This window comes from Kogia breviceps, chromosome 3 (genome assembly GCF_026419965.1).
Source record: "Kogia breviceps isolate mKogBre1 chromosome 3, mKogBre1 haplotype 1, whole genome shotgun sequence".
NCBI lineage: Eukaryota > Metazoa > Chordata > Mammalia > Artiodactyla > Physeteridae > Kogia > Kogia breviceps.
The window spans coordinates 184,884,149-184,907,946 of NC_081312.1; the positions used below are offsets into that span (position 1 = coordinate 184,884,149).

Sequence of the window (23,798 nt, forward strand, 5' to 3'; positions counted from 1 at the left end):
CAAGGCGTGAGAGGGGGCATAGCTACACCACCCTCCCAAGCACCTAGATGTGTTCACCAACCTGGAAGCTGTCCAAGTCCCTCGTTCAGTGGCTTTCGGGGAGGTCTCATCACATGGGCATGACTGATTAAATCACGGGCACTGGTGGCTAGCTCAGTCTCCAGGCCCTCTCTCTTCCCCCGAGGTCTGGGATGAGGCCCAAGTGCCACCCTCTGATCACGTGCTTGGCTGCTGCGGCCAACAGCCCCGTCCTGAAGCTGCCAGGCAGGGGTACAGAAGCACTCTTACCACTCCTGAGATTCCAAGGGCTTTGGGAGCTGTAGGCCAGCAACCTGGGACATAGATCAAATTATTTACGTATTTCTTATTATGCCACAGCAGAGTAAGTTTATGCTGACCCTTAAGAGTGAAATCATTTCTGCAGGCATCGGTGGACTGTCACTACCAATGTTAACTCCTTTCTTCTTCTCGCCATGCCTTTTACCCTCACTCATCTGTGCAACACTCGGTATCTCCAAATCTGCACCTTTAATCAGAGTTAAGCCTCATCCTTGCTCCAGTCAGGATCAAATCAAACCACTCCTCAGTTAAATAGTTCTTGCCCCTGAGCAGAAAAATACACAGAAGAAACTTATGAAATGTCACTGCCTCACGTTCAAAAGTCAGTCCTTTGTTGAGACAACTGGGGCACTTACCTTAATCAACACCTTGCCCCCAGAGCCAGCATCTAGACCCATTACTGAATGCCTTGAATCATCACTCAAGTGACTCTAACCTGCAGGGCTCCAGTCCTCTGCAAAATACTGAAACAAACACTTATACGCCTGCCTTCCTAACCCAGTTCCCACCAGTGCTTCAAGTTCTGGTTCCCCTTGGACTATCTCCCTCTGACCACGCCTACCAGCACAGAGCGTCCGTCTGTACAGTATTTAATTTAAAGTAACATGACAAGGGGCTTCCCTGGTGGCACAATGGTTGAGAGTCCGCCTGCCAATGCAGGGGACGCGGGTTCGTGCCCCGGTCCGGGAGGATCCCACATGCCGCGGAGTGGCTGGGCCCGTGAGCCATGGCCGCCGAGCCTGCGCATCTGGAGCCTGTGCTCCACAACAGAGGCCGCGATAGTGACAGGCCCGCACACCGCAGTGAAGAGTGGCCCCAGCTTGCCTCAACTAGAGAAAGCGCACGAACAGAAACAAAGACCCAACACAGCCATAAATAAATAAATAAATAAATAAATTTAAAGTAACATGACAAAATAATTTAAGCCAGTTATTGTTCGGGTATGGGCTGACATGTTTCCTTTAAAACTATTTCTGCACCACATATCTCCATGTAATAATGCAAAATACAACACCTCATAGGATGAACAATCTGTTAGTAAACTAATCTATCTGAGTCTACGAATGATTCAAATCAGCTGGCATTCAAGAAACCAAAGGGCACAAATTCACTGACTGACTGTACGAATGTACCATTAAAAGAGTTGGTCCTAAGCTTCAAAAGAATATAAATAATAAAGTGTCTAAATGCCACATTTCTTTGTTGTGGAAGCACGCTTTTTCTCACACAGGCAGAGAAAGAAACCCCAACGGGCCACCTGCACGCTGAGTTTAAAAATCAACAGTTTCTTGGTTTCCTAACAAGATGGAGAGGCAGAAGGACCTGAGCTCACCTCCTCTCATGACAACATCAAAATCACAACTAACTGCTGAACAGCCGTCAACAAAGAAGGGCCAGCACCTACCAATAAAGATATGCCACTTCCAAAGACAAAGAAGAAGCCACAGCGAGACAGCAGGAGGGGCACGTTCATGATACAGTCAAAGCCCGCACCCGCTGGGTGGGAGACACAGGAACTGGAAAATAATTATATCGCAGGGGTTCTCCCACAGGAGTGAGAGTTCTGAACCCCACGTCAGGCTCCCCAGTCTGGGGGTCTGGCATCAAGAGGAGGAGAGGCCAGAGCATTTGGCTTTGAAGCCCAGTGGGGCTTGATCACAGGAGCTCCACAGGACTGAGGGAAACAGAAACGCCACTCTTGGAGGGCGCACACAAGGTCTCATGCACACCGGGACCCAGGGGAAAAAGAGGTGACTTCACAGGAGCCAGGGCCAGACCTACCTGCTGGTCTTGGAGGTTCTCCTGGGGAGGAAGGGGGCACCTGTGGCTCACTGTGGGGACAAGGACACTGGTGGCAGAGGTACTGGGGAGCACTCATTGGCATGAGCTGTCCTGGAGGCCACCATTTTGAAGCTAAGACCTGACCCCACCCAACAGCCCTTAGGATATAGTACTGGGATTCCTCAGGCCAAAAAACAAACAGGGTGGGAATACAGCCCCACCCATCTGCAAACAGACTGTTTAAAGTCTTCCTGAGTCCACAGACACCTCTAAACACAACATTTGACATGCCCTACCCACCAGAGAGATAACACCCAGCTCCACCCACCAGTGGGCAGCCACCAGTCCCTCCCACCAGGAAGGCTGCACAAGCCTCTTAGACCAGCTGCACCCACAAGGTGGCACACACCAAGAGGAACTACAATCCTGCAGCCTGTGGGAATGCAAACACAGAGACTTACACAAAATGAGACAGCAGACGAATATGTTCCAGACAAAGGAACAAGACAAAACACCAGAAGCACAACTAAGTGAAGTGGAGACAGGAAAAGAATTCATAGTAGTGACGGTAAAGATGATACAAGATCTCGGAAAAAGAATGGTAGCACAGACCAAGAAGATACAAGAAATGTTGAAGAACGAGCCAACAGGGCTTCCCTGGTGGCGCAGTGGTTGAGAGTCGGCCTGCCGATGCGGGGGACACGGGTTCGCGCCTCAGTCCGGGAGGATCCCACGTGCCGCGGAGCGGCTGGGCCCGTGAGCCACGGCTGCTGAGCCTGCACGTCTGGAGCCTGTGCTCCGCAGTGGGAGAGGCCACAACAGTGAGAGGCCCACATAACATAAAAAAAAATAATAATAAAAAAAAAAAAAAGAAAGAGCCAACAGATTTAAACAACAGAGTTGAACAATGAGGAAGAAGAACGGATAAGTGAGCTGGAAGACAGAATGGTGTGAAGCACAGCCATGGAGCAGAAAAAAGAATGTCGCAGAGACCTCTGGGACAACATTAAAAACACCAACATTCACATTATAGGCGCCGCAGGAGAGAGAGAGAAAGGACCTGAGAAAATATTTGAAGAGATAATTAATACCTGAAACTTTCCCTAACATGGGAAAGAAAACCGTCGCCCAAGTCCAGGAAGCGCAGAGTCCCATACAGGATAAACACAAGAAGGAACATGCCGAGACACACATTAATCAAACTGCCAAAAATTAAAGACAGAGAAAATATTAAAAGGGAAAAGCAACAAATAAAATACAAGGGAATCCCCATAAGGTTATCAACTGATTTTTCAGGAGAAGCTCTGCAGGCCAGAAGGGGGTGGCACAATATATTTAAAGTGATGAAAGGGAAAAACCTACAACCAAGAATACTCTACTCAGCAAGGCTCTCGTTCAGACTTGACAAGCAAAAGCTACGAGAATTCAGCACCACCAAACGAGCTTTACAACAAATGCTAAAGGAACTTCTCTAGATGGATCAGAAAAAGCCACAACTAGAATCAAGAAAATTACTAATCGAAAAGCTCACCAGTAAAAGCAAACATAAAGGTAGGAAATCATCCACACACACACGATATCAAAACCAGCAATCGTGAGGGGAGTACAGATGCCGGATATTGGAAATGCACTGGAAATTAAGAGACCAGCAACTTAAAACAATCTTGTATATATATGTAAAAGTCATGGGAACCACAAACCAAAAATCTACAAAAGATACACAAAAAAGAAAAAGCAATCCAAACACAACATTAAAGATGGTCATCAAATCACAAGAGAAAAGAACAAAAGAAGGTAAGAAAAAACACCTACAAAGACACATCCAAAACAATTAACAAAATGGCAATAAGAACAAACATATCGATAATTACCTTAAATGTATGTACATTAAAAGCTCCAACCAAAAGATACAGACTGGCTGAATGAATACAAAAACAAGATCCATACATATGCTGTCTACAAGAGAACCACTTCAGATCTAGGGACACATACAGACTGAATGTGAGGGGATGGAAAAAGGTATTCCATGCAAATGGAAATCAAAAGAAAGCTGGAGTAGTGATACTCATATCAAACAAAATAGGCTTTAAAATAAAGACTGTTACAAGAGACAAAAAAGGACACTACATAATGATCAAGGGATCAATCCAAGAAGATGATATAACAATTGTAAATATATATTCACCCAACACTGGAGCACCACAATATATAAGACAAATGCTAATAGCCATAAAAGGAGAACTCAACAGTAACACAATAATAGCAGGAGACTTTAACACCCCACTTTCATCAACAGACAGATCATCCAGACAGAAAATCAATAAGGAAAAGCAGGCCTTAAATGACACATGAAACCAGATGGACTTGATTATGTATAGAGCATTCCAGCCGAAAGCAGCAGAATATACATTCTTTTCATGTGCACATGGAACAATCTCCAGGATTAATCACATTCTGGGCCATAAATCAAGACTCAGTAAGTTTAAGAAAATTGAAATCATATCAAACATCTTTTCTGACCACAATGCTATGAGATTAGAAATAAATTACAAGAAAAAAAACTGTAAAAGCACAAACACATGGAGGCTAAACAATATGTTACTAAACAACCTAATGGATCACTGAAGAAATCAAAGAGAAAATCAAAAACTACCTAGAGACAAATGAAAACAAAAGCACAACGATCCAACTATGGGACACATCAAAAGCAGTTCTAAGAGGGACAATCTTACCTCACGAAACAAGAAAAATCTCAAATAAACAACCTAACCATACACCTAAAGCAACTAAAGAAGAAAACCCAAAGTTAACAGAAGGAAAGAGACCATAAAGATCAGAGCAGAAATAAATGAAATAGAGACAAAGAAAACAAAAGGAAAGATCAATGAAACTGAAAGCTGGTTCTTTGAAAAGATAAACAAAATTGATAAACCTTCGGGCCAGACTCATCAAGAAAAAGATGGAGAGGGCTCAAATCAATAAAATTAGAAATGACAAAGGAGAAGTTACAATGGACACTACGGAAATACAAAGGATCATAAGAGATTACTACAAGCAACTATATGCCAATAAAACAGACAACCTAGAAGAAATGGACAAATTCCTATAAAGGTACAATCTCCCAGTAAGAAACAGAAAATATGAACAGACCAATCACAAGTACTGAAATTGAAACTGTGATTTAAAAACTTCCAACAAACAAAAGGCCAGGACCAGATGGCTTCACAGGCAAATTCTATCAAACATTTTCATTAAGAGTTAACACTTATCCTCCTGAAACTCTTCCAAAAAACTGCAGAGGAAGGAACACTCCCAAGTTCATTCTACAATGAACTCCTGGTTCATTCTACACCGTCACCATGATAATAAAACCAGACAAAGATACCACACAAAAAAAGAAAATTACAGGCCAATTATCACTAATGAACATACACGCAAAAAATCCTGAACAAAATACTAACAAACCAAATCCAACAATACATTAAAAGGATCATACACCATGATCAAGTGGGATTTATCATAGGGATGCAAGGATTTTACAATATCTGCAAATCAATTAGTGTGACACACATTAACAAACTGAAGAATAAAAACCATATGATCATCTCAATAGATGCAGAAAAAGCTTTTGACAAAATTTATGATAACCCATTTATGATAAAAACTCTCCAGAAAGTGGGCATAGAGGGAACCTACCTCAACATAATAAAGGCCACATATGACTAACCCACAGCTAACACATTCTCAATGGTGAAAAGCTGAAAGCATTTCCTCTAAGATCAGGAATAAGACAAGGATGTCCATTCCCACCACTTTTATTCAACATAGTTTTGGAGGTCCTGGCCACAGCAATCAGAGAAGAATGAATGAATGAATGAATGAGTGAATAAATAAATAAATGGAATCCAAATTGGAAAAGAAGTAGTAAAACTGTCACTGTTTGCAGATGACGTGATACTATACATAGAAAATCCTAAAGATGTCACCAGAAAAATACCAGAACTCATCAAGGAATTTGGTAAAGTTGCAGGATACAAAATTCATATGCAAAAATCTCTTGCATTCCTATACACTACCGACAAAAGATCAGAAAGAGAAATTAACAAAACAATCCCATTTACCCTTGCAACAAAACGAATAAAATATCTAGGGATAAACCTACCGAAGGAGGCAAAAGACCTGTACTCTGAAAACTATAAGACATTGATGAAAGAAACTGAAGATGACACATACAGAAGATATACCATGCTCTTGGGTTGGAATAATCAATATTGTCAAAATGACTATACTACCCAAGGCAATCTACAGAGTCAATGCAATCCCTATCAAATTACCAATGGCATTTTTCACAGAACCAGAACAATAAATTTTTTAAATTATATGGAAACAGAAAAGACCCCAAATAGCCAAAGCAATCCTGAAAAAGGAAAACGGATCTGGAAGAATCAGACACCCTGACTTCAGACTATACTACAAAGCTACAGTCATCAAAGCTATATGCTACTGGCACAAAGACAGACTTGTAGATCAAAGGAACAGGACAGAAAGCTCAGAAATAACCCCAAGCACCTATGGTCAATTATTCTATGACAAAGGAGGCAAGACAATACAATCGAGAGAATACAGTCTCTTCAATAAGTGGTGCTGGAAATACTGGACAGCTACACGTAAAGGAATGAAATTAGAACATTTTTTAACACCATATACTAAAATAAACTCAAAATGGATTAAAGACCTAAATGTAAGACCTAATACTATGAAACTCTTAGAGAAAAACATAGGAAGAATACTCTTTGACATAAATCACAGCAAGATATTTTTTGATCCACCTCCTAGAGTAATGAAAATAAAAACAAAAATAAACAAATGGGACCTAATGAAACTTCAAAGCTTTTGCACAGCAAAGGAAACCATAAACAAAATGAAAAGACAACCCACAAAATGGGAGAAAATATTTGCAAGTGATGCAACAGACAAGGGATTAATCTCCAAAATATACAAACAGCTCATGCAGCTCTATATCAAAAAAAACAAACAACCCATTCAAAAAATGGGAAGAGCTAAACAGACATTTCTCCAAAGATGACATACCAATGGCCATGAAAAGATGCTCAACATCATTAATTATCAGAGAAATCAAAACTACAATGAGGTATCACCTCACACCAGTCAGAATGGCCATCATCAAAGAGTCTACAAACAATAACTGCTGGAGAGGGGGTGGTGAAAAGGAAACTCTCTTGCACTGTTGGTAGGAATGTAAATTGGTGCAACCACTATGGAGAACAGTATGGAGGTCCCTTAGAAAACTAAAAATAGAGCCACCATATGATCCAGCAATCCCACTCCTGGGCATATATCTGGAGGAACTCATTCCTCAAAAAGGTACATGCAGCCCAATATTCATTGCAGCACTATTTACAACAGCCAAGGCATGGAAGCAACCTAAGTGTCCACTGACAGATGAATGGATAAAGAAGATGTGGCACATGTATACAAAGGAATATTACTCAGCCATTTAAAAAAATGAAATAATGACATTTACAGCAACATTGATGGACCTGGAAATTATCATACTAAGTGAAGTACGTCATACAGAGAAAGACAAATTTCATATATCACTTATACGTGGAATCTAAAACAATTATACAAATGAACTTATTTACAGAACAGAAACAGACTCACAGACTTGGAGAATGCCCTACGGTTACCAGAGGGGAAAGGTGTGGGGGGAGGGAAAGATTAGAAGGTCGGGATTACCATGCACCCACCACTATGTCTAAAACGGATAACCAACAAGGACCTGCTGCATAGCACAGGGCACTCCGCTCAATACTCTGTAATAACCTACATGGGAAGAAAGCCTGGAAAAGAATAGCCATGTGTACGTGTAGAACTGAATCACTCTGCTGTCACCTGAAACTAAGTCAACACTGTAAATCAACTGTACTCCAATAAAGAATAAATTTTTTTTTTTAACTCAACAGTTTCTTAAAAGATGGCTGCCTCCTACTCCCACCAACAAAGAAAACAGTACTCAGAAATCTGTGGACCCAGTTACTGGAACCACCACGTCAAATAAGAGGATAAAGCGAGTACCACTAAAAACGAACTAAAGGAAGCAGTCAAGCTATCAACTCCCCATTACAGACCCAAAGGTTAACACAGCAGATGTTATGCCTAATCTTCAGAAGGGGCTCCAAGGAGAAGATAGTATTTGTTCGTGGCCACTTGGAAAGTACTGCTATCTCTAGGTGGAGAGAATAGCCTTTTTCTTTAGAAGAATTAATTTCAACTATAAATCCAAATGGCTTTCATATAAAAAACTGTCCCAGGAATCAGGGATGTGGCTCTGTCCCAGCAGGATAAATTCACAGCTTTCAGCATGTTTCCATCAGCTGTCAACTTTGGAGTAACAGAGCTGCCCATAGGATTCCTAAAACAGCCTGAAAACACCAAGCGGAATAAGACACAAATGAACCTACAAAATAGAAACAGACTCATAGACATGGAGAACAGACTTGTGGTCGCCAAAGGGGAGGGGATTGGCGGGGGGGGGGGGTACTGGAAGTTTGGGGTCAGCAGATGTAAGCTATTACATACAGAATGGATAAACAACAAGGTCCTACTGTAGAGCACAGGGAACCATATTCAACATCATGTGATGAACCATCATGGAAAAGAATATGAAAAAGAATGTACATGTATAACTGAGTCACTTTTCTGTACAGCAGAAATTAACACATTATAAATCAACTATACTTCAATTTTTAAAAGTTATAAGAAACTGGATTGTCCATTGATTTCATTTATTCAGCACCTGTAGCAACCAGAGATGATTTTAACATAATAACTTGGATTTTAATTCGGTGTAAGTCCGAACATTAATTTTTGACCACAAGTATTCAAGTATTCATGTCAGTACTGGCTTTCTGGTAAATTTTTTAGTTAAATAATTTTTTTTTTTTTTTTTTGTGGTACGCGGGCCTCTCACTGTTGTGGCCTCTCCCGTTGCGGAGCACAGGCTCCGGACGCGCAGGCGCAGCGGCCACGGCTCACGGGCCCAGCCGCTCCGCGGCACGTGGGATCCTCCCGGACCGGGGCGCGAACCCGTGTCCCCTGCATCGACAGGCGGACTGTCAACCACTGCGCCACCAGGGAAGCCCTTTTCTTTTTAATATTAAAACCATAAGCTTTTCTTTTCACACGGACTGTTAAAAAAAGATCTGGAGAGGTGGCCTGATTCACCCTTTATCAAGATAAGTAATGTTTTCCAAAGATACAAAACTTTTCAACTTAATATACAATAGGCTCCTTAATCTGAGCATTTACTCTTTTACCTAAAAGGATATTTCCCCCAAAAAAATGGCAACATGGGTTAAAAAAGTATTTTCCAGTTGAATTTATACTAAAAAAAAAAAAAAAAAAATTCATATAATGCAACTAGACATATATATATTATTTTTTTAAGGTCAGTGAAGTATATTTCCTTTAATAGAAAAGAGTTAAGGTAGCCACATCTATGTCTGGACTAAAAAGCCCTTTGATCGTTAAAGTTATCTAGATATATTTTTTACACTGTTTTTCATTTTTTTTGAACCACAGAAAGGATGCTTATTTTCCCCAAATGGCATTTGCTGACATACTTCAGTTCAGGGAGGCTGCTGAAGATCTCTTTGCGGCTTAGTTCAGAAATCCCATTTCCAAGAAATATTTTTGTTCCATCAAATTCTTTGGCTCCTTTCTTACATTTGCCTTTAATATCAGAGTACACGGAAACAACATCTCCACCTTTCATAACTAGAGAAAGAAGAAAATCATATCACACTGATCTATGTGTACTTTGGCAGAATAGTGAAAATTCTCTAAGTCTTCAAGCTTTAAGACTGGGGCCGCCTAGGGGCAACAGTAGTGCGCGTGAAGCAGACTAACCCGTCTCACTGTAGCCCCTAATAGAAAATGTAACTTTTTACTTTCAAACGTTTGCCAACAAACAATAAATCGAACTGATGCTTTTTTTTTTTTCCTAGGAAAACAAAGATACAGAACAGTCTTCAAAACATCTGACCTCAGCGGGAAGTCTTTAGCTGAGCAGAAAAGGAAGGATATCTTCTACTTAAATTATTTTTCCCAAACCTAACATTCCCTAAAAGAGTAAATTAAGAATACTAAGATTCATCCCAATAGCTAAGATTCTAGGCTCCGAATGTTTCCCCTCACAAATGACAGGACAGCAGCCTGAGGTTTCAGGGCAACAGAGCAAAGAATACAAAACAAAATTTCACTGACATCTTACGCTCTGTTCGTCAGTCCTGACCCTCTGGACGTCATCACACACGTCCTCAAAGGGAATCAAAGAAATGGGCACAAAGCCCATAGACGGATGCCTAACCTGTGAGTCCTTATCAGATATATCCCTCAACCGGCTACACTAAATGCAAAACTTGGAAAATACCTTTATTAAGGTAAATCTGAAATGTATCTGAGAGATGATTTAATTCTCCATTTGATGATACACATAAATTTTAGTGGCTGTTCTACAGAGAGACCTAAACATTATACTCACATTTTGAGGCTGACACGATTCCTGGAACATAGACGTGGGCTCCTCGTAAGACTGCGTTGCCACACTGGGCTCCAACAATAACTTCGCAGGGCTGTTGTTTTATATGATTCCTGGGGACGCAAGATGAGAGCAAGTGAACGGTGATACACCTCCAACGCCTATCAACCTTTTCAGTGTTTCAATCTGAACCCTAAGTAAATAACCTCTTTGGTCTTCACCGTCCCATGGGAATGCCACTAATGAATAAATGAGAAAAAGCTGAAAAAAGATAAATACGGAAGAAATAGGGTGTTTTTTTTAAATTACAAAGAAGATGGACACTTGAGAAAAAGAAAATAGAAAGAGGATCCCATTCCAAGGTAGTAAATGGCGCCAAAAACTGCTTCATCAAATACAACAAACTACTGAATATAACAAAAAAGCCGCAGACCCACAGCTATAGAGACCAAACTAGTGGCTACCAGTGGAGAGAGGGAAGTGGGGAGGGGTAAGAAAGGAGTAGGGGATTAAGAGGTACAAACTATTATGTATAAAATAAGCTACAAGGATTATATGATACAGGGAGTATAGCCAATATTTTTCTCTTTATTGAAGTATAATAGATTTACAATGTTGAGTTAGTTTCAGGTGTACAGCAAAGTGATTCCGTTTTATATAGACAGATATACAGATGTAGATATTTCTTTTTCAGATCCTTTTCCCATATCGGTTATCACAAGATACTGAATGTCGTTCACTATGCTATACGGTAGCACCTTGCTGTTACCTATTTTATATACAGTAGCGTGTATCTGTTCATCCCAAACTCCTGGCTTATCCCTCGCCCACCCCCTTTCCCCTTTGGTAACCATGAATTTGTTTTCTATGTCTCTAAGTCTATTTCCATTTTGTAAATAAATTCATTTGTATCATTTTTTTTTAGAGTCCACATGTAAGTGATATCATATGGTATTTGTCTTTCTCTGTCTGACTTGCTTCACTTAGTATGATCATCTCTAGGTCCATCCATGTTGCTGCAAATGGCATTATTTCAGCAAAATAGCCAATGGTACAGCCAATATATATATATATATATATATATATATTTTTTTTTTTTTTTTTTTTTTGCAGTACGCGGGCCTCTCACCGTTGTGGCCTCTCCCACTGCGGTGCACAGGCTCCGGACGCACAGGCTCAGCGGCCGTGGCTCACGGGCCCAGCCGCTCCGCGGCACGTGGGATCCTCCCGGACCGGGGCACGAACCCGTGTCTCCTGCATCGGCAGGCGGACTCTCAACCACTGCGCCACCAGGGAAGCCCAGAGCCAATATTTTATAACTATAAATGGAGCATAACCTTTAAAAATTGTGAATCACTATACTGTACACCTGTAACTGATACTGTACATCAGCTATACCTCAATTTAAAAATAATTAGGCAGGACTGAGGTCACAGGACATGACACACAGGGTAGAACAGGAAAAGGGACCCCTTGGGGCCCAGCATGGTATCTGCCATCACCAGCTCCGATGCGTTTCGTGTCAGCATTGACATGATCAAGTGTTTCTATTCTAATCACCCAATGAAGCTTTATGGGGATTAAAATCACACCCCCCAAAGGGAAAAAAAAAAAAAAAACTACATCATTTAACAAGCATTACTGTTTCATAACAGCATTAGGAGAGAAGAGAAATAAAGTCCCTGCCTTCAGAGACTAAAACAAACAACATACAAGGAATTCAAAAATAGTTCTAAAGTGGTAGATTGGTGCACAGTAAGTTATTAATATTTTAAACCAGACAAAGGTCAGTCTTCTTTTCTTCCTTTGCTCTCCAGCTTTTTTGAGTGTTCTCCGAATTCTCACCTCCCATCCATTCCTCAAATCACTGAAGCCTGGGTCTCACTTCCAAACCTCAGAGCAGCCCTTTTCAAAGGTCGGGGGGGCCTATGTGATTACCCCAAACAAACATCTCGAGCACTGCGTGTCTGGTGGGCTCCCCTGGTTGGCAACATTTCACACGTGCTGTCATAAATCCTTGCTGGGGTGGGGAATTAAGGGCGTTTTCTTCCCAAGACCCCCAAGTGATCAGACCTCAGTCAACTCAGCTTCACCCCCCTTCCCGGTCCCACACTCTCACTGCCCTGTCTCCGGCTATCTCCAGAAGAGGCTCATTCCCCCAGGTTCCAAAGCATGCCAAGCAGCTCACCTCACTCTGAATCCTAAACCCTGGCAGTCTCATGATTTCAATAATCACAAAAATTACCCACACATTCTTTCTGTTTAAATTTTACTCAAGTGTATTTGATTTACAACGTTGTGCTAATTTCTGCTGTACAGCAAACTGATTCCGCTCTACACATATTCTTTTCCATTATGGTTTATCAGAGGGTACTGAACATAATTCCCTGTGCTCTACAGTAGGACCTTGTTATTTTTCTTCAAACATTTTATCAACACGGCACATTTTTTTATACAGCAGGTTCTTATTAGTCATCCATTTTACACACATCAGTGTCTACACGTCAACCCCAATCGCCCAATTCATCACACCGCCACCACCACCCCGCCGCTTTCCCCCCTTGCTGTCCATACGTTTGTTCTCTACATCTGTGTCTCAATTTCTGCCCTGCAAACCGGTTCATCTGTACCATTTGTCTAGGTTCCACATATATGCGTTAATATATGATATTTGTTTGTCTTTCTGACTTACTTCACTCTGTATGATAGTCTCTAGATCCATCCATATCTCAACAAATAACCCAATTTCATTCCTTTTATGGCTGAGTAATATTCCATTGTATATATGTATGATGACTTCTTTATCCATTCGTCTGTCGATGGGCATTTAGGTTGCTTCCGTGACCTGGCTATTGTAAATAGTGCTGCAATGAACATTGGGGTGCATGTATCTTTTTGAATTATGGTTTTCTCTGGGTATATGCCCAGTAGTGGGATTGCTGGGTGGTATCATAGCTCTATTTTTAGATTTTTAAGGAACCTCCATACTGTTCTCCATAGTGGCTGTATCACTCCACATTCCCACCAACAGTGCAAGAGGGTTCCCTTTTCTCCACACCCTCTCCAGCATTTGTTGTTTGTAATTTTCTGATGATGCCCATTCTAACTGGTGTGAGGTGATACCTCATTGTAGTTTTGATTTGCATTTCTCTAATAATTAGTGATGTTGAGCAGCTTTTCATGTGCTTCTTGGCCATCTGTATGTCTTCTTTGAAGAAGTGTCTATTTAGGTCTTCTGCCCATTTTTGGATTGGATTTTTTTTTAATATTGAGTTGCATGAGCTGTTTATATATTTTGGAGATTAATCCTTTGTCAGTTGCTTCGTTTGCAAATATTTTCTCCCATTCTGAGGATTGTCTTTTTGTCTTGTTTATGGTCTCCTTTGCTGTGCAAAAGCTTTGAAGTTTCATTAGGTCCCATTTGTTTATTTTTGTTTTTATTTCCATTTCTCTAGGAGGTGGATCAAAAAAGATCTTGCTGTGATTTATGTCAGAGTGTTCTTCCTATGGTTTCAGGACTTTGTTATTAACTCACATATTCTAATGATTAGACTTTCCAGACTGATTACGTGCAGGTAGCTATATATATATGTCCCACAGTTATTTCAAACTCAACAAGTCCTGAACAATGTTACGATTCTCTGACCCACTCCTCAAATCCTTGGTAACACCCCAATGCTTTTCATCCTCCTATGTTTCCAGTCTTGAACAAAGTGCCATTATCTCTCTGAATAGCCAGACTGGAAAGTCCGGCATCATCTTAAATCTCTTCTTCCTAAAACTTCTAACATTCACTGAGTTACCAAGTGATGCCCCCTCTAATTCTCTGACAGGTCTTCCGGGCCCATCCCCTGACATCAGACGTGCATCACCTCTTAACCTGAGCGCTGAGATAGCTTCCACGTTTTATCTTTCATTGCTTTCAGATCCTCCTGATGTCTCTGGTGTTCTTCAGTTCCACTCTGAAGTACCTAGATATGGATTTACCTTTACTTTTGGCTTCACACATTATATTTCTTAAATCTGACTTTCATCAATTCTGGAAAATTCTTGGTCATTATATTTTTGAATATTGTCTTTCCCCATTATTTCTATTCTCTACATCTGGGACTCATTAGAAACGTGTAGTGCCTTCTCATTCTTTTTTCCATGACTCAGTTTCATACTTTCAACTGCTTTACCTTCTTTACCTGCTGCATTCTGGGTAATTTCCTATGAGTCATCTTCTAGTGCATTAATTCTCTCATTTGTTGGGTCTTATCTTCAGTTTAGCTCACTGAATGAGTTTTTAATTTTAATTTTATTTCTAGAAATTCTTTTTCAATTCTTTTTTTTCCCTCTTAGGGTCTTTTATGTTTTAGATTATTCCTTTGTTTCTTATCATTTCAAGGAGACTGATTTTACAGTCTCTACCAGTTAGCTCTATTTGCTACAGTTCTGGGGGAATCTAATCCCTTCAGTTTGTTGCATACACTGGTCCTAACTAGCGGTGGTTTGATTCCTAGTGCGGCTTCTAACTGTGAGAAAGGTGCATGGCCTGGGCTGACGGGTGCCACTCCAGAGTGGTTTCAAGCATCTCAGGAACTGGCTTAGGATCCAATTTTTATGTTAATTTCCCGAACTGCAGGTTTCCAGACCACTTGGGTGGTATGAATTTGAATTCCAAGCACTTACAGGTACGAAACCTCTGAGATCTGCATCTCAGAGATTTTTTTTTTCCTCCAACTAAAAACTCCAAGTCAAGAGAGATCCAACTCCTAATTACTGCCTTGTACTGACTGCTGGATGTTTCTCACCTCCTAGCACCAGAATCCTCTTGTTAAAACCAAAGACCCCCCCAGGGACATCCCTGGTGGCACAGTAGTTAAGAATCCACCTGCCATGAATCCTATCAAACATTTAGAGAAGAGCTAACACCTATCCTTCTCAAACTCTTCCAAAAGATAGCAGAGGGAGGAACACTCCCTAACTCATTCTACGAGACCCCCATCACCCTGATACCAAAACCAGACAAAGACGTCACAAAGAAAGAAAACTACAGGCCAATATCACTGATGAACATAGATGCAAAAATCCTCAACAAAATATTAGCAAACAGAATCCAACAGCACATTAAAAGGATCATACACCATGATCAAGTGGGGTTTATCCCAGGAATGCAAGGATTCTTCAATATATGCAAATCAATCAACGTGATACACCATATCAACAAACTGAAGGAGAAAAACCATATGATCATCTCAATAGATGCAGAGAAAGCTTTTGACAAAATTCAACACTCATTTATGATAAAAACCTTGCAGAAAGTAGGCATACAGGGAACTTTCCTCAACATAATAAAGGCCATATACGACAAACCCAAAGCTAGCATCGTTCTCAATGGTGAAAAACTGAAACCATTTCCACTAAGATCAGGAACAAGACAAGGTTGCCCACTCTCACCACTCTTATTCAACATAGTTTTGGAAGTTCTAGCCACAGCAATCAGAGAAGAAAAAGAAATAAAAGGAATCCAAATAGGAAAAGAAGAAGTAAAGCTGTCACTGTTTGCAGATGACATGATACTATACATAGAGAATCCTAAGGATGCTACCAGAAAACTACTAGAGCTAATCAATGAATTTGGTAAAGTTGCAGGATACAAAATTAATGCACAGAAATCTCTGGCATTCTTATACACTAATGATGAAAAATCTGAGAGTGAAATTAAGAAAACACTCCCATTTACCATTGCAACAAAAAGAATAAAATATCTAGGAATAAACCTACCTAAGGAGACAAAAGACTTGTATGCAGAAAACTATAAGACACTGATGAAAGAAATTAAAGATGATACAAATAGGTGGAGAAATATACCATGTTCTTGGATTGGAAGAATCAACATTGTGAAAATGACTATACTACCCAAAGCAATCTACCGATTCAATGCAATCCCTATCAAATTACCACTGGCATTTTTTACAGAACTAGAACAAAAAAATTCACAATTTGTACGGAAACACAAAAGACCCCGAATAGCCAAAGCAATCTTGAGAACGAAAAGTGGAGCTGGAGGAATCTGACTTCAGACTATACTGCAAGGCTACAGTAATCAAGACAGTATGGTACTGGCACAAAAACAGAAATATAGATCAATGGAACAGGATAGAAAGCCCAGAGATAAACCCACACACATATGGTCACCTTATCTTTGATAAAGGAGGCAAGGATATACAGTGGAGAAAAGACAGCCTCTTCAATAAGTGGTGCTGGGAAAACTGGACAGGTACATGTAAGAGTATGAAATTAGAACATTCCCTAACACCACACACAGAAATAAACTCAAAACGAGTTAAAGACCTACATGTAAGGCCAGACACTATCAAACTCTTAGAGAAAAACATAGGCAGAACACTCTATGACATAAATCACAGCAAGATCCTTTTTGACCCATCTCCTAGAGAAATGGAAATAAAAACAAAAATAAACAAATGGGACCTAATGAAACTTAAAAGCTTTTGCGCAGCAAAGGATACCATAAACAAGACCAAAAGACAACCCTCAGAATGGGAGAAAATATTTGCAAATGAAGCAACTGACAAAGGATTAATCTCCAAAATTTATAAGCAACTCATGCAGCTCAATAACAAAAAAACAAACCACCCAATCCAAAAATGGGAAGAAGAACTAAATAGACATTTCTCCAAAGAAGATATACAGATTGCCAACAAACACATGAAAGAATGCTCAACATCATTAATCATTAGAGAAATGCAAATCAAAACTACAATGAGATACCATCTCACACCTGTCAGAAAGGGCATCATCAGAAAATCTACAAACAACAAATGCTGGAGAGGGTGTGGAGAAAAGGGAACCCTCTTGCACTGCTGGTGGGAATGTCAATTGATACAGCCACTATGGAGAACAGTATGGAGGTTCCTTTAAAAACTACAAATAGAACTACCATACGACCCAGCAATCCCACTACTGGGCATATACCCTGAGAAAACCATAATTCAAAAAGAGTCATGTACCAAAATGTTCATTGCAGCGCTATTTACAATGGCCAGGACATGGAAGCAACCTAAGTGTCCATCAACAGATGAATGGATAAAGAAGATGTGGCATATATATACAATGGAATATTACTCAGCCATTAAAAGGAACGAAACTGAGTTATTTGTAGTGAGGTGGATAGACTTGGAGTCTATCATACAGAGTGAAGTCAAGTCAGAAGGAGAAAAACAAATACCATATGCTAACACATATATATGGAATCTATGAAAAAATAATGTCATGAAGAGACTAGGGGTAGGATGGGAATAAAGACACAGACCTACTAGAGCATGGACTTGAGGATATGGAGAGGAGGGAGGGTAAGCTGTGACAAAGTGAGAGAGTGGCATGGACATATATACATTACCAAACGTAGGGTGGATAGCTAGTGGGAAGCAGCTGCATAGCACAGGGAGATCAGCTCGGTGCTTTGTGACCACCTAGAGGGGTGGGATAGGGAGGGTGCGAGGGAGGGAGACGCCAAAGGGAAGATACATGGGAACATATGTATATGTATAACTGATTCACTTTGTTGTAAAGGAAAAACTAACACACTATTGTAAAACAGTTATACTCCAATAAAGGTGTTAAAAAAAAAAAAAAAGAATCCGCCTGCCATTTCAGGGGACTTGGGTTCAACCCCTGATCCGGGAAGATCCCACATGCCACAGAGCAACTAAGCCCATACGCCACAACTACTGAGCCTGTGCTCTAGAGCCTGTGAGCCACAACTACTGAAGCCCGCACGCCTAGAGCCCATGCTCCACAACAAGAGAAGCCCCCGCGATGAGAAGCCCGTGCACCGCAGTGAAGAGTAGCCCCCTCTCGCCACAACTAGAGAAAGCCCATGTGCAGCAACAAAAGACCCAATGCAGCCAAAAATTAATTAAATTTCTTTAAAAAAACCAAAGCCCATAAATTCAGGGGAGCAAGCATTTCCTCCCTCAAATCCCCCCACCCTTAATCTTAGCTCACACACCACTCTGTTTTCAGTTACTCTTCATTCTAGCCACTGAAAATTTATTTCACTTACATTCTTAATCACTCAACTGTGCATTTTATGACCTATTTTTTAGTCAGTATTCCTAGTCCTATGTACCAGAAACATCCTCAAGTTATCTAGTTCACCATATTGCTGGGAATAAAAGACTGAAATAGTTCCCTAACTTGGCTCCAGTTTTGCAGTTCATCTTCTTTTGAAAAAAGTGTTTAAGCTTTTTTGGCTGTAACCCAGGGTAAGAAATGCACTGAAATCACATCCCAGTACACGTGTGTATACACACACATACATTTATAGCAAACATTTCACGAAATACCTTACTATGTACAATCCAATATATTATAAAATACCCCATTTCTTTTTTTAAAAAAAGCCCATAAAAAACCAATTAAATTGATTCCACAACCTACTAATGGGTCATGATCTACAGGCAGTTTGGAAAACATACCTTTATGCTACCCCCAGTATTGTATTTCTAAAATCATGACCGTAATAAAAATTATTTGGCTCCTATATTCTATGCAAAAAACAAAACACTCCTTAGTTTAAAAGCAAAAACCCTTTACATTTCACAGTCTACCTCTCCTAACTACTTCAGCATCTTCTTTCACCAATCTCTCTGAGAACTGATTAGCCAAACCTGATCACTTTTGTCCCGAACCACCATCTATTTTCACACCTCTGTACTTTTTGCATATGTTTTCTCTCTATCTCGCATACCCTCACCTACTTTATCTCCTCATCCACCTAACTCTTACTCACCTTCAAGGCTCAACTGAAGTAACATCTATTTGGAGAAAATCTTTACCCACTTCTTTGCACTCAGCCCTTCTTCTTCTATGCTCTAATGGTATTTAATTCATACCCCTGCCATGGCATCTATTGCAGTTTGACTTGTACCAATATTCCCTGCTTTTAGAAACTATGTTTCATCCGTCTTTATAACGTCTTTGGGTCTCACACATAGCGCCAGTTCAAAAAATATCTTGTGAAATGGAACCTTGTAGGGTTAATCAGAAAGTTTTTTATGAGAATAACCATTTCATTCATGGCGAGGAGAGAATGGGAGACCCCAAAGAGGGGTCTTAACACAGTGGGCCACAACTGCTATCCTTTCTTCGGAAAGCCTGGTGGCAAGGCTGGTCCGCGGCTAGTGTTCTGGAACTTAGAATCAGGGGAGTTCCCACTACTAACTGACAAGCGTAGCTCACCGTGCTACACTGTCTGTAACAATGTATCTGTCAACAAATAATATGGTTTATGGTGGGCACTGACTTTCCTTCTGGGAGGCTGGAATTTGGGTACATACCAGGCAGGAGGTACCCACACAACCTGCCCCGAAGGAAAATCCTGGACGCCGTGTCTCATTAGAGCTTCCCTGGCTGGTGACATCTCACACGTATGTTGTCAAGCTTGTTTACTGAGGGAGTTAACTGCACCCTGTATGACTCCACTGGGAAAAGACCCTACAGATTGCCAATGGTTTTCCCTAGACCTCATCCCGTGCACCTTTTATCTTGTTGATTTTCCTTCAGATTCGTTCACTAATTAAATCACAGTCACGCATACGATTATATGCTGAGTGCTCTGAGCCCTCCTAGGGAATCACAGAGCCAGGGAGTGGTCTCGGGGATCCCTCAACACAAGAAGTAATTGTATAAACGTGTCAGGTAGCATATGCAAGTGTCAAGGTGTACGTCAGCTTCACTGAAATTTTAGCAAGGAAATGTAAAAGTTGACGTAGGGCCATAAAAAATACTACGAGCTTGATTTTTATTGAACTGTTTCTAAATAAAGGCGTGAAGCAACAACATTAAAGAAAGATGATTTTCCAACTGAACAGTAACAAACATTGGAGGAAAAACAGTAAGAAGGTACTTAATTGCACACAGCCAAAAATAAAAATAAATAGTAAAGTAAACATTTTTTTTAAAATGCTCTTGTATTGATGTAGAAAACAAACTTATGGTCATGGGGGAGAGGAACGATAAACTGGGAGGTTGGGATCGACATACGCACACTACTGTGTATAAAACTGGTAACTAATGAGGACCTACTGTAGAGCACAGGGAAGTCTACTCAATGCTCTGTAATGACCTACCTGGGAAAAGAATCTAAAAAAGAGTGGATACATGTAGACGTATGCCTGATTCACTTTGCCGTACAGCAGAAACTTACACAACACTGTAAATCAACTAGACGCCAACAAAAATTTTTTTTTTAAATACTCTTGTATTGGGAGTGGGGGGGAATGAATTAGGAGTTTGGGATTAACATATACACACTACTATATATAAAACAGACAACCAACAAGGGCCTACTGTACAGCACAGGGAACTCTACTCAATATTTTGTAACAGCTTATAAGGGAAAAGAATCTGACAAGGAATATTTAACTGAGTCACTTTGCTGTACACCTGAAACTAACAACACACTGTAAATCAACTATAATTTGATAAAAAAATTTAAAAATACTCTTGTATGAAGAGAAGCCTGGTATTCAATTTTCTCTACGTTTTTCAATAAAGTTGACACTGATACCATCAAAATCAGCATTTCAACCTTATGTTCAATCTAATTACCAGTGATAAAACCTTCCTAACATTAAAATATATTTGCTCAGTAAATTGAGTAGCATGTTAAATAAAATGAGGGAACCTGAATTTTATGGTGAGAAATTACTTGTTAAATTGTTTACTGCCTATAAATAGTTTAACCTGTGTTTTGCTATCTTAGATAACTGGATGGCGCTGAGCTTCTAGTACAAGATTTAGTCAAAGAGTAAAAGTATAAATATATTCCGTCCTCTAAAGCCCGCAGAAATGGGGAAAGGAAAACCGGAAAGAAAATTCCATTTGCAAGAAAACGAAGAAACAGCTCTTACCCAAATGATTAAGAAAAATTAGCTAACATAGTAAAATTTGGATTAAACCTAGTTCCTCAACTAGGAATGAATGGGTATGAATGCTTCTGAAAAGGAAAGGCTTCTGGCTGCCTAAACAAACATCTACTGCTTAGATCCAGGACCAGAGGGTCAGAGAGAAAAAAGGAGAATCTGGGAATGTCTTGTCAGTGTCCTGTTCCCTGCAGATAAAGATGAAAGTGGATCTGGACTGGCAAAATTGGCACAAGCAGACAATCTGTGTTTTCTGCAACAAAACTGGACAAACCGCCTAGAAGTAGCTAAGGGAAGAGAAGGGAAAGCGCAGTCAACTCTGTCACTGCCCCCCTGAGTTCACTAAGCGTAAACAAAAATTAAAGCCCCCAACAAAAAAGCTATGAGCTGGACGCCCCCACAGAGAGCCTTAGTCTTCTTCAGCTCAGCTCACGAGGACTAGAGTTGTGCCACTAGGAAAGACCTGGTGAAAGTATCTCTGAAAGACACATCTGATGAGTTGTCTAGGTGTATACCCTTGACCCGAAGTGCAGACTAGGCGGATCTATGTGAACGTTTTCATTCAAGGATTCATTCAAACTGGGAACTATGTGTAGATACAGATGGCCCTGTCCACCCTCAGGTCCTGCGTCCATGGATTCAAACCAACCACAGACGAAAAAAAAATTTTTTTTTAATTCCAGAAAATTCCTAAAAGCAAAACTTGAATTTGCTGTGCACTGGCAACTACTTACATAGTATTAGGTATTGTAAGTAATCTAGAAATGATTTAGAGCATCCTGAAGGATGTGCATGAGTTATATATATGCAGACACTACACCATTTTATACGAGACTTGAGCATCTGTGATTATTGGTATGTTGGGGTGGAGCGGGGTATCCTGGAACCAATCCCCATGGATACCGAGGGACGCCTGTAGTACTAAACACAGCTGTAATCAATGAAAGGCAGTACACAATGTACAGACCAAAAAGGGGCAGAATTTCAAATAACCTCTCTATAGTTTCAAAGAAACTAAAAAGAACCTTAAAAAGGGGATATAATAACAACAACAAGATTAAAAAAAAATAAAGCACAAAATTGAACTAGACAAGCTCAGCAAGTAAAGGACAGTAAATGCTCTGAAATTAAAGAGTTAATGGAACAGGCTTGCGACAGCTATTCTTAGAAAGGCCTGCTTGGAAGGTTGGCGCTCGGCCAGCATCTGGACACTTGACTGGCAAACGGTTCCCAGCACTGAGATAGAACCACCTCTTACAAGAGTGAACTACTGTTCCTAAGCTGTTCGTCCAAGCTGTGTGGTCATGCTGAACACCTGCTTTCCTTTCGGGAGCCTGGAACTTCATTACATGCCAGGCAGAGGGCGCCCAGGTGACCAGCACCCAACTAAACCCTTGGGTGCTGGGTCTCTAATGGGCTCCTCTCATAGACACCGATTCTGTACGTGTCACATCTGACTGCTGGAAGGACGAAAGCCGTCCTGGTAGCTCCCTGGGGAGAGACGCCCGGAAGCTTGCGCCTGGTTTCCTCCTGACTTCACCCCGCACGCCTTTTCCGTCTGCTGATTCTGCTTTTTTACCCCTTTCATGTAATAAGTCCCCGCTGTGAGCCTGACTAGATGCTGAGCCCTGGGAGCCCTTCCAGCTCGTCACAAGACCCTGGGCTGCCTGAGGGTGTCCCAACACAGGGAGCAGCTGTACTGGAAAACCAACATATAGAGGACCAGCGTCCTCCTAACAGAGAGAGCAGAAATATGTAACAGAAAAATACTCAAAGAACTACCAGAAGACTTGTCATTTAAAAATTACATTGCATTTCAATGAAAACTAAGGAGAATAATTATTATTATTATTATAAATATTAATAACAAATGTTATTATTATTATTATTAGGTATATCCTAGTGAAGTTTCTAAAGTCCAGTGCCTAAGAATCCCATAGATCTCCAAGTGAAAAATCAAGATTCTGTTGTAAGGGGGAAAATATTTTTTGGCTTCAGATTTCTTCATAGCAACATGTGAGGCTGTAAGATTGTAGAAGCAGTGTCTACAAAGGGCTGAGGGAAATAACATGTGACCTGAAATGACTATAATCAGCCTATAAGTTGTTGTTTAAATATAAAGGCAACAAGCAATTCTCAAGCAAGAAAGGAAACAGAGCGTACAAGAGACATACTTGGGG

At 40.6% G+C, this 23,798-nt stretch overlaps 1 protein-coding gene across 4 annotated transcripts in view; it reads right to left on the reverse strand.

Annotated features, from left to right (window-relative positions):
* Positions 1 to 23,798, reverse strand: part of NSUN6 (NOP2/Sun RNA methyltransferase 6) — a 72,425-nt gene that overhangs the window by 38,360 nt on the left and 10,267 nt on the right. For 3 of the 4 annotated variants that reach the window (XM_059058341.2, XM_059058340.2, XM_067030509.1), the window contains 2 exons: positions 10,688 to 10,797; positions 9,768 to 9,921 (listed from right to left, as the gene is read on the reverse strand). In XM_059058341.2, the coding sequence (XP_058914324.1) occupies positions 9,768 to 9,921; positions 10,688 to 10,797 (264 nt within the window). The remainder of the gene's footprint in view (positions 1 to 9,767; positions 9,922 to 10,687; positions 10,798 to 23,798) is intronic. The other variant, XM_067030508.1, reaches the window with a different exon arrangement.